At 41.7% G+C, this 12479-nt stretch overlaps 1 protein-coding gene across 1 annotated transcript; it reads left to right on the top strand.

Annotated features, from left to right (window-relative positions):
- Positions 1–2283: 2283 nt before the first annotated feature.
- On the top strand, positions 2284–12057 carry GSTK1 (glutathione S-transferase kappa 1). The gene is made up of 8 exons (XM_042809842.1): positions 2284–2405; positions 2832–2913; positions 3648–3776; positions 6808–6908; positions 7861–7896; positions 9797–9913; positions 10414–10507; positions 11699–12057. Exons 1-8 carry the CDS (start codon positions 2340–2342, stop codon positions 11746–11748), a joined length of 675 nt encoding a protein of 224 aa, XP_042665776.1. The 5' UTR covers positions 2284–2339; the 3' UTR covers positions 11749–12057.
- Positions 12058–12479: the final 422 nt, after the last annotated feature.

Raw genomic sequence — 12479 nt, 5'->3', positions numbered from 1 at the left:
GGAAAAGTATGCTTGATCCTTGGATATTTTTATATGTGGCAGGAAGTAGAATAAAATAAGCTTTTCTCAAGTCTTTCTGGAGGCAGCAACAGACAGCCCGTGCTGTCAGCTGCACAACCATGGGATGTAACACATGCAGAGTGGGCATTTATATCAGTCTTCAGACTTTATCTTCCCTTCATGCTTTCAGACTGGAGTCCTAATGTGTCAAGAAACAGAACATCTGGAGCTCAGAGAGATTTATCCCCTGCTCTTGAAGACAGAGGGTACGATGACATCGAAGAGCTGGGACAATGAATGAGACCACTGAGCAGTACTGAGCAGCTCTGTAATACACCACTGTTCCAAAAATGCTAATTGGAACCAGAAAAGCTTGCATTTAGGATTAGTTTTCGTAAGTTTGGTTTATTTACAGAGAAGTGTTAACATATGTAGAAGAAATACAAACGTGATTGTTAAGACAGTTTTTCAAACTTCCCTTGACTGCATGGACAATTTTGGTTTTAATTTCTAAATATTTTCATTGCTTTTTTTCTTTTCTATGGAGGCAATTTTTCAACATATGGTATTTTCTTATTAAAAGCTGTTTAAAGATTTTTTCCTGAAAGTATGTTTCTGTCATGGTTTTATGATTTTTGTTATTAGTATTCCACACCACAACATTATGTAGCACACAGGGAGTTAAAGAGTTAATGCTCCAGTTCCATGCTGTCGACCTTAGACACTTTTATGAGATGCTCCCCTTGGATCTTGGTTTCCAATTGCTAGCACCTGCAAGTATATAGTTGATAGTTCCAGGCACCTGGTTCTCAGAAGAGATTTGTATCCCAGATTTTCACTGTTCCATTTCCATTTTCCATTTAGAGGGAAAGATGAAACTTCCCGTGAGTCACAAAATGCTCCCTTTCTTTTACTTCTCATCTCTGTGGTGTGTGCTCCCTACCCGTCTCACCTTACAGCAAGGCCTTTGGTTTTGGACACTCTCATTTAATTTGATTTACTGCCTTCAGTTCCAATTATATCGTATTATATTGCCTTGCATCCTGCTATCACATTTAGTGAATTATTTTTCTCCCTTAGCTCACTGCCGCTGTTTTGTTCTTAGGTTCATCTCCCTATCCTTCCACATTTCCCCTCTCCTAAAGCATTGGTTGGTGGGTCCCTCCACCCCATTAGTCACAGAACTGGGCTGAACCAGCCCTAAACCTTTTACAATTTCTCCCCCAAATTCACAGAACTTCTTTCTGGAGATAACTAGGAATGGAGAATGAACTGCAAGAGAATTATTGATGCTGCGTTTCACCTTTTGGATATTTTATTTGTCACATACAAAGTGGATTCCTGAATTAATTTTCTATATAGTACTTTATAAGATGAGAAACTCAATGAGAGGCTGTTCTTGTCCTTAAGATGCAGAACTATATACAAGCAAATTGCAAATGTGACTAGAGAGAGAAACACTGATTCTCTTTTTCTATGCCATAATTGTGTAGTTTCACCCTGGCAGGCAGCTAAGTAAAACACAGCTGCTCACTCACTCTCCTCAGGAGGCATAGGGTAGGAGAATCAAAAAGGTAAAAGTGTAAGAATTCATGGGTTGAGATAAAGGCTGGGGAATTGGTCTATAGATTATTATTCGGGCTAAGGGGGATCTGTGACACAATTGCAAGATGCAGGCGAAGTGCATTTTGGAATTGCACAGAGTTTCTTGTGGGATGATTAGGAGCAGGGACAAAAGACTTCCTTTTCAGTCAGCCTACAAGAGCTCCTCTACCCGCTCCCACCGCAAAACAGCCATCGCGGGGCAGGGTCCCATGCCAGCCTTACACCCGACACCCTCTCAGCTGTTCCCCCACCCCGTCCCCAGGCTGCAGGCTGCAACGCAAACTGCCCAGGGAGAGCCGCTCAGTGTCCGTACGTACCCTCCGTCGGCTCCAACGGGAGAAGCGTGCTTTCGGGAAAACATGCCGGAATGGCTAAGGCAGCTCCCCTCTGTCCTCCTCAGGAGCTTCCTCTCCTCCCACCTCAGCACGGAAAAGGGCACAGGCTCCCTCCCTCCCTCGATTTCCCAAGCCAGGCTTCAAAGGAGAGACAGCAAAGAGCACCTCACAGCTGGGCTCCAGCTGTGCGGCAGGAAGCTCCCGAGAAGACGGACGCGACTCACTGACTGCACCCAACGGGCCACACACAGGCTGCCCCGCCACCAGGCCGGACTCACGTGAGCGGAAGAACGCCCAGGCCCCGTCAGCGCCCGCCTGCCCGAGGCGGGGGGGTGGGGGGTGGCGCTGGGTAGTAGGGACGTGTCGACACGGCGCGGCGGGGGACGAGAGCGGGCTAACATGGGTCGGGTGGTCGTGGAGCTCTTTTACGATGTGGTGTCTCCTTACTCCTGGCTGGGGTTCGAGGTGAGGGGTGGAAGTGTGGAGGGAGACCGCTCCCGGGGATCCCTCGGTTCACCACGGCCGCTGGCAAAGGGGCCGAGTAGGCGCGACCGAGGGCCGGAGTCAGCCGAAGGGCGTCTTGTTTCCCTGCCCCTTAGGGCTTCCCTCGCTGCGACCTGAGCGGCACGGAGCCGGTGCGCTTATCGCAAGATCCTTGCTTCGTTTCCGTTTTGTGCTTGTTTCTGGTTTGCTTTGCTTTGCTTTGCCCATAATGTGTTTGGATTTTTGTTTTCAATCCCGTTTGCCGGGGACCTTTAAGTTTTTTTTTTTTTTTTGTGGCGTGTTGAAAACCAGGGGGCGTTTAGGAGGCACGTCCCAGCCGAACGCTTATTTTTGCATGCAGATCTGCAGACATCTCTTGTCAATCTGGCTTGCCTTTCTGTGTTGCAGGTTCTCTGCCGATACCAGCACATATGGAATATTGATTTGCGCTTTCGTCCGGCTCTCCTTGGCGGCATAATGCAGTCAACTGGTAGCTAATGTGGGGAGGTTGGCATTCCCGAGTAGGATAGTTCTGTGGGCGATGGCAGAGCCAGCCTTAAACTCATTTTTGGCACCAATAGCAAAGTAAATATAGGGTCGTGGAGCTCAGCAGTGACCTAGAAATCGGCTGCAAGGAATTTTGTGCTGTTACTGCTGTGTACCCCACAAGTGCTGTATGCGGAATGTGTAAATGCCACAAAGTTCCTCAGTCCTAAAATAGAATAACAGTAATTCTACGTGGAATGATTTTCTGAAAGTTTCAGGTTGAATTAAAACTAGAATAAATCTGTGGAACTCTTATAGTTTGTAACATACGTGAAGGATCAAAGAATATTATAAAATAGCACTTGGGGCCTTATTAGGATTCCCTGAGATTTATAAATCATGAAATTAACAATCCCCCACCTCGTTTACCAGTACATGGTTGTTTACCTTAAAAGTCATCAGTCTGAATCAATACAGATGCCTATCAGGAAGTTTTTACCATTGTTTAAAACTGGTTCTGCTAATTTAAACTACCAGTCTTTGTAAAACCAAAATAAATTGTGTTTTAAATCATAGTGTTACATTTGGAAAATCTGCATACATTTTACTATTGCTGTATAAAATTGCTTTTCCTTGGGTATGTGTGTAGGTGAGATCTCATTTGTCATGTTTTGTTTTGTCCAGTGTTTTTATAGCATACTTGAAATCTTCTGCTTAAAATAGAACTTTTTCTGAAAGGTAACAAGCCTCCAGCAATGTTGCCAAAGCGTGCAGAATACCTGCGGAAGGATATAGTAAGGATGGCAAAATATTATCAGGTGCCTTTAGCAGTTCCAGAAGATGTTTTCCAACGTATCCTTGGTAAAAGTAAGTAAGAGATTTAGCTTAGACAACATTTGTCAATCGTTGTTTAAATCCTCCATTACAGTAAAGGTCAAGAAAAAAAGAGAAGCCTCTTATTTGCCTGATTGGATCTTGTGATTATTCTTCAGAGAAGATAACGTTGCCAATAGCCTGGCTTAAACTTCTTGCATCCCCCTAGAGATACATGCACCCTCTGTTTCTCGAAAGTGCCTATGTAGCAATGCACATAGCATGGGAAATAATCAGGAAGAACTAGAGGTCTGCGTGCAGTCACACAGACAGAGTGGGACAGCTCCTGTGACTGGAATGCTGTCATGGATGGCTCTGTCCTTTTAAAGAAAGGGAGACTGGTGAGGCAAGGTGGTGAAGTTGCCCTTTGTGTGAGAGAACAAGTAGAACGCGTTGACTTCCACTTGAGGGGGAATGATGAACAAGAGGAGAGCTTATGGGTAAGAGTCAAGGGGTGGGCTAACATTGGTGACAGTGTTGTGGCTTGATCAGGAGGTGGAAGTGGAAGAGGCCTTCTACAAACAGCTGGAATTAGCCTGGTGATCCTCAGCAATGGTTATCATGGGAGACTTCAACCATCGGGATGTTTGTTGTGTGCCATGGCCAGGCACACAAAGTCCAGGCAGTTCATGCAATGTGTTGATAATAACTTTCTGATGGAGGTGGTGGAGGAGCCAATGAATGGAAGTGTACTGCTTGACCTTGTTTTTACTAAGAAAGAGCTGGTTGGGGATGTGATGTCTGAGGGAAGCTTGGGATCAGTGAATCCCTAAGAGTAAGAAATTGGGGAAAGGTGGCAGGAGGCCTGTGTGGAAGAGCAAGGAACTCATGGATAAATTGAAAGGAAAGAAGTTCTATGAAATGTAGAGAAAGGGCCTGTCTGCCTTGGAAGAATATGGGAATGTTGTCAGGGCCTGTAAGGATGCAACGAGGAAGGCTAAGACCCTCTTGGAATTAAGCCTTGCAAAGGAGGTAAATGATAACAAGAAGAGCATTTTAAGTATGTCAGCAGTAGAAGGAAGACTAGAGAAAATGAGGGTCCCCTTCTAATTGAGGAGGGTGCCTTTGGTAACAGGTGATACTGAGAAGGAATTCTGAATGCTTTTGTTGCCTCAGTCTTCATTGCTAAGGCTAGCTCTCAGGAATCCCAGACCCTGGAGATAAGAGAGAGAGTTTGAGTAAAGGTAAACTTTCCATTGGCTGAGGTGGATCTGGTCAGAGAACACTTAGCCAGAGTCAACACACACAAATCCATGGGCCCCGATGGGATGTGCCCACTGAGAGAACAGGCAGAGGTGGTTGCTGAATTACTGTCTATCATCTTTGAAAGATCCTGGCAAATAGGAGAGGTGCCTAAAGACTGGAGGATAGCCAATGTCACTCCAGTGTTTAAAAAGGGCAAGAAGAAGGATCCAGGAAACTACAGGCCAGTCAGCCTCACCTCCATCCCTGGACAGATGATGGAACAGCTTGTTCTGAATTCTGTCTCCAAGCAATTGGAAGAGAAAAAGGTTATCAGAAGTAATCAACATGGATTCACAAAGGGGGTATTGTGCTTGACTAATCTGATAGCCTTCTATGATGTCATCACTGGCTGGGTAGATGGGGGGGAGAGCAGTGAATGTTGTGTGCCTTCAGCAAGGTGTTTGACACTGTCTCCCACAACGTCCTTGTTATAAGACTTAGAAAATGTGGGGTAAATGAGTGGACAGTGAGATGGATTGAAAACTGGGTGACTTGCAGAGCTCAGAGAGTTGTCATCACTGGTGCAGAGTTTAGCTGGAGGCCTGTAACTAGCTGTGTTCCACAGGGGTTGGTTCTGTGTTCAGTCTTGTTTGACATAATCTTCAACAGCCTGTGTCAAGGGATAGAATCCACCCTCAGCAAGTTTGGGTGGGAAAACAAATCTGGGAATATTGGCTGGCACACCTGAAGGCTTTGCTACCATTCAACAAGACCTGGACAGATTGGAGAGATGAGTAGAGAGGAACCTGATGAGATTTAACAAGAGCAAGTGTAGTCTTGCACTTGGAGAGGAATAACTGCATTGTGCATCAGTTCAGGTCAGATGATAACCTGCTAGAGAGAAGCTCTGCAGAGAAGGACCTGGTGGACAAAAGGTTAGCTATGAGCCAGCAGTGTGCCCTCGTGGCCAAGAAGGCCAGTGGTATCCTGGAGTGCGTTAGAAAGAGCATGGCCACAGGTCGAGGGAGATTATCCTCCCCCTCTACTCTGCCCTGGTGAGGCCACATTTAGAGACTACTGTGTCCAGTTCTGGGCTCCCCAGTTCAAAAAAGACAGGGATCTCCTAGAAAGAGTCCAGCAAAGGACCACAAAGATAATGAAGGGCCTGGAGCATCTCCCATGTGAAGAAAGGCTGAGTAACCTTGGCCTGTTCAGCCTGGGGAAAAGACTGAGAAGGTATCTGATAAATGTTTATAAATATCGCAAGGGAGGTGGGAGGCAAATGTTTGAGGCCAGGTTCTTCTCAGTGGTGTGTAGCCATAGGACACGGAGTAGTACATTCAAGTACTACTTGAACATAGTAAGTTCCATACCAAAATGCAGACAGAAGAAATTCTTTACAGTAGGGGTGATGACAGCAATGGAATAAGTTGCCCAGAAAAATTGTGGCATCTCCTTCTGTGGAGATATTCAAGACCCATCTGGATGTCTACCTGTACGACCTGTTGTATGGTGCCTGCTTTAGCAGGGAGGTTGGACTCGACGATCTCTCAAGGTACCTTCCAGCCCCTGTGATTCTCTGAAGATGGATTCTCTGTCCATAGCCTCTCCCTGTATCTGTTAGCAGTATGAAATCTGTGTGTTTTTTAACCATGAAAGGAAGTTCTGAGGAAAAAAACTTCCAAATTAACACTGAAGATACAGTTCAGCAGAAATTTTACTATTTGGAAATAGTTACAAATAAGATTATACTGTATTTAGGTAATACTTCTTAAAACTCTCACCTGTTCGTGACTCTGTGCCATGTTTCAGCATGTTTCTCTGTTTCCACTAATTCCAGACAGTCTTGGAGCCATGCGTTTCATCACAGCCATTGATATGACACAACCAAAGTACTTGGAACCCTTATCTAGAGAGTTCTGGTTACGTTTTTGGTCACAGGTCAGTATTTATGAAGCCTTGATCCTTTCTGTCAACGTTTCTGACTCGCTTCGTTAAATGTGAAATGTGAGCAAAAGAAAGGAAAAGTCTTTCAATTAGAAGTCATGGAAGGAAACATGAGGTCATCAGTGTTCATCTTGGTTTCAGCTGGGCTAAAGTTAGTTTTCATGATGGTGGCTGATACGATGCCATGTTTTTGATTTAGGAGAAAAACAATGTGGTTAAAAAACGGATGTTTCAGGTGTTGCTGAGCAGTGCTGCACAGAGCCAAGGACATTTCAGCTTCTTGTAGGCTCTGCCTGTGAGGAGCTGGGATTGCTCAAAGAGCTGGGAGGGGACAGAACCAGGATTCTGTGATTCTGTATGTAATGATAAAAATGGGGTTTTTGGCTGGAGGGAAGCTGCTGCTCAGGAACTGGGTGGGCAATATTTGACATATGGTGAGCAATTGAACAGCACATCACTTTTGTGCATACATGTGTATGTGTGTATATGCACACATATGTATATATTCACAGTTTTCCCCTTCCTTTTCAGCCCTACTGAAGTGTCTTTGTCTCAACCCACAAGTTTTACCTTTTTCCAGTTCTCTCCCCTATCCCACTGTAGGGGTAGAGGTGAGCCAATGACTGTGTGGAGCTGAGACTCTTGCCAGAGTAAACCACAGCAGTAATTCAGGAGTCACTGCAAGAAAAGAATTCACTTCTAGTTGTCTTAATTTGCTGTTCCTTATTATTTTCAGTATGTATTGAGAGTACTACAGACTGAGAGAATCAGCAGTTTGTGTCAGAACAATCTTTGATTAGGTAACTCAAATGTTTTCCTGAAAAAACTTCTCCAGCGGGGACAACTAATGTTGTTTCATTTCTGTTTTCTTAGGAAACTTCCTTTCAAGTCCAGAACTGAGCTCTTGTTCATGTTAAGCAAACTACTTATTTTCTTCTTTTAACAGCATGAAGATATCAGTCAGGTGGAGAGTATTTTGGCTGTAAGTCTCTTCTTTTTGTTAGTGCTTCTGCTTTTCTGGTTTATTCTTACTGATTACTTGGATCAGTAACAACCATGGAGACAGCTTAGTGTGCCTTTATTATTATAAATTTTTGAAATGACCACTCGGAGATTTTAAAATTTTCTGCTTGAAAAAGGTGGGGGTTTAACTTTCCTAGCTGATCTGTTTCAAATTTTATTTATTTATTTATAATTCTTACACTCAGAATAAAAATCTCCTTTTCTCTTTTTTTTTTTTTTTTCCTAGTTCATATAGCAAAACACCTGGAATGGAAAATGAATTATTATTAATTCAGTTTTCTTAACAGTGGTTAAAGAAATAAGTAGTCTCCAGAATGCCCTTAGGTTTTGATATTATGCATGGATGAAATCTTCTTGTGAAATGGCTCACTTTGCCAGGAAAGTTGATGCTCCTTGAAATGATGGAGCGAGGTTTTACTATTAAATTTAGTGCTGTATTGCCATCTTATGTGTTTAGAAATTGCAGTTGTCTTATATAATCTTTTGCAAGTGAGATTTTGTTTATTGCAGTTAAGGCTGTAATGGTATCTAAGTTTATGTGTCCCTATTTAAGGAATCTCCTTTCTATGTTTTTCTATGATTCTATGACTTTATTATTAAGCTACTTGAACATGAAGAAAAAAAGAATTGCCTGTGCCTAAGAGATACAGTCTCTACTATCTGCCATTGCTATTTGAAACTTGCAGTCCAGCTGTTTCCCCAGTCTACTCGTTGCTTTTTTGTTTCATCTTAACACATCTCTTCACTGGAATTTCAGAAAATGGTGGCATTTTATTTATCTTTCCAAGAGACAAAATTTGAACTCCAAGTAATTGAGCCACTCCTTGGCAGTCTTTGAGTGTGTCCATGTTCAGCATGGCAGAGATGTAGGCATCTCCTCGTTTGCTTCTGTCTGTATTTTTTTTTTCCTGCCCCTACAGCAAATATTAGACCTTCCTCTCTTGTAGAAATAAGCCATCCAAGGCCGCAATAGGTTGCAATCTTTTTTCATCTGAGTATTTAGAGGAGAATTTCTTTTACACAGTGTTTGAGAAATGGTATGTTGTTTACTTGATACAGTTCCACATGTGCCTGTAGTATTATTTATTTTTTTTAAACCCAGTTCTTAGTTAGCAGCGACTTCTTGTAACTTCCTACAGAACCAAGGTAGCCTCAGAATCCTGCCCCAGTCCTCCTGAATGCTCCTCCTCTGAAATGGTGACAATCAGATATTATGTCTGTGTGCAAAGATTGCAGTCTAAATGCTTTGTGTACCATGCTTGCACAGCATTTTGTGTTATTATCAGATTACTCTTGTATATCTCCCACTCAAGTAGAGTTAAAAACAGTTACTGATCCTCCTGGTATGGGAGGAGGAGAAAGTACAAGAAAATGCGGTTGCTAAGTGAAAGAAAAAGTGACTGTGAGCATTTTCTCTCAGGATTACTTTTACTTCTCTTGAAGGACAGGGGAAAAAAAAAAAAGCAGGTAGATGTTAGGAAATTAGTGTTCTTTGTGAGATAGTTTTTAAAAACACCATGAGTTACAAGTATCTGAGCTGCTATGTGGCCACACTTGTACTACAAACTGTTCCTGTCTTAGCAAACATTACACTCAGTATTTTCTTTGGGATGCCTGAATAAATACCAGCGTGCTTAGAGCTTCAGGGACTAGAAGTTAACAAATGAGAGTGGATTGGGAATAAAACAAGATAATGAGCAAGAAGGACTTCAAGAATATTTTGTGATTTTTTTTTTTTTTGTAATAAACTTTTTAAGTAAACTAATGTAATAAACATTGAAGAAAAAAATTAATTAGTCCATAGTAGGAATTAGAATATGTTGTATTAGAGCATGCCTGATTTTATTGTCACTTGTCAGGTAGCAGAAAAGACTGGGCTATCCTCTGAGCTCACCCAGAAGCTACTTGAAATGATTTCATCCCCTGAAGTGAAGAATCGTCTGAAGGACACAACTGAGGAAGCGATAAAATATGGGGTGAGCTGCTTCCAATGCCTTTTGATGTCACAGCTAGGCATTCCTTCCCCATTAAGAACACTGGGAAGCAAGGAACAATGAAGGTGATGGTTAGAAAGCACTATGCAGACCATCTCTCTTTTGCTTTTTGAACATGTACAAGCTAACTCACTGGTAATTTATTGCATTGTCATCTGGGAAGCCCAATCAGCCCATTCAAGTTGATTGACAAGAATGGGCAGCTACAGGGCCAGAATCAAGAAATACCATCTATCACTACTTTAGATAAAACTGTGGGTTTACCACATTGCTTTTTTTGCTCATTCAGGAGGGGCGTACAGTCTTTGGAGAGCCCTTTACTTTCTGATAGCTCCATTAGACTCATCTTTCAGAATGAAGTTCAAATGAAGAGAAGGCAAGAAAAGTCAACATTTTGGATTTTATTCTTGAACACTGATCATGTGCCTACAAAAGTTTCTCTCATTATAACATTCACAATTTAATCTCCATGCTGTCAATAGGCTTTTGGGATGCCTGCTGTTGTGACACATGTTAATGGAAAACCTCATCTCTTTTTTGGCTCTGATCGTTTGGAGCTGCTAGCTAGCATTATAGGTGAGTGTGTGAAATAGTAAATATGAATGAAATAGTGTTTATGTTCTTCAAATATAAAATAATGTTGAGTATACTTCTCAAGGGATGAAACTGCTTTCTGGAATGGATTTTAGTACATTTAGAGTGACCAAATATGTAGTCCTTTTCCCAGGGAAGAAATAATTTGAGTTCTCCAACCTTTCTCATTGGTGTGGTTCAAGGTTTTGTGCACCATGTGCCATTCTTAAATTGCTATTAAATTTGTTTAGATTTCAAAATGTTCGTATTTAACTACTTGATACTGGGCGTTACATCTTGGATAAGATTAAGACTGAGTGACACTGACTTTCTGCTATTCTGACATTTTACCTTAAATCTGTTCCTCCTCAATAAACAACATGCTATCACAGCTCTTAAATCTGTAGTTCATTGTTACATAACTACACAATTTTAAACAGAAATCCATTGACTGACCATCCTCTTTGATGGGAATGTACTTATTTTCATTTCTCTTAATAAAATGCAACTTAACTTGGTCACCTGAGTTAGAGGGAATCTGATCTTAGATTTGGCTGCACTTGGAGAATAGGAAAGCAGTGACGAGGAAGAGTTGTGTGTAATTAGGTCCAATGCATTTGTGGAAAAATGTCAGCAGCAGATCATCATTAATGTAAATTAAATTTCGTCATAGACTAAACAGAAGGAAACTTTTGGATGCTTGTTTTCTTTATTTGAATGGGTTTGGATTATTTAAAAATATTCTTTGTGAAAATGAGAGTAAAGAATATGAAGTTTTAAACAGCCATTTTGATCATTTCTAATCCTAACTGGAATGTTCTTCCCTCTGCACTAGTTTCTACTTCAAATTGTTTCTCTGGTTGCCCAGCCTCTTACCCTTCATACTCTTTCCTCTAGCCTCTGAAAAGAAGTAGTCCTTAAAACATTTGGCTTCAGCATAACATTCAGAACCTGCAGAATTTCTTATCTGTAACAGAGGAAGTAATTCTTCCATACCACTTCATTTGTAACTATGCAGTAAAGGATGCTGGAAGATGCCTGAAGCATGACATACCAGAGAAATATTTGTATTCCATCATCAGTATTTGCCCTTTGAAGGAAGAGTAGGAATAGACATTCAGCTGCAGAAATGTGACTAGACAATTATTTATCTGTATTAAATTTTAACTCTTTATGTGCTGATTTGTCTTGCAGGTGAAAAATGGCTGGGACCAGTTCCCTCAGCTCCAAGCCCAAAACTGTGAAGTCTTGGGGAAATACCTAAGAATGAAAAGACAACACTTACATATATGGTTGATCTTTGGTGATTATGTATCCAATTTTATAGAGAGATGGCTTTCTCTTCCTTAACTGCTAACTCTACAGATCAATTTCATTTCTAGTTAAGAAGTTTGAGATTTACCAATATGAACAATCTGATCTGTTCTTTACAAATACAAATGTATTGCTTTCAAAGATTAATGTTTAACATTAAAGATTTAACTTCTTTCAGGTTAAAACATAATCCTTTTTCCAACCGAAAGTATAAGGATTAAATTATTATGGGACCAATATCTTGATGTTTAGAGTTCTCATATCTTCCTACTTGTCAAACTCTTAGGCTGTACGTGTGAAGTTGGCCACATTTGCCTTTTAAGTCCAAGATACAACAAGGACGGAAGAAGCACAGGACAAGGCATTCATGCTTCCTTTCACCTTGCAGCACAGCGAGTGGTTAGACTAGTGGAAGAGTGAGAGAATTCAAGTCCAAAGCAAAATCTGGGAAACTAGTCAAGTATTTAAAAAATAATTGCTCCCTCAACTGGACAGTATTTATACCTGCACTCCCGTGACTGACACTGGAGGTCACCACACATGCACATTCATAGGCACCAGTTCCAGTCCTTGCAGAGGTTTTTAATTAATGCCAATTTTGCAGTAGCATCCTCGGAAGACAGTGGCGAACATGATGTAAACTCAGTTGGCAACTAAACTC

Source organism: Centrocercus urophasianus, unplaced genomic scaffold (genome assembly GCF_019232065.1).
Source record: "Centrocercus urophasianus isolate 14NV4802_14NV808 unplaced genomic scaffold, USGS_Curo_1.0 seq_12, whole genome shotgun sequence".
Taxonomy (NCBI): Eukaryota; Metazoa; Chordata; class Aves; order Galliformes; family Phasianidae; genus Centrocercus; species Centrocercus urophasianus.
Note: the sequence above shows the minus strand (reverse complement) of the source record. Positions and strands in the feature narration are given on the sequence as shown.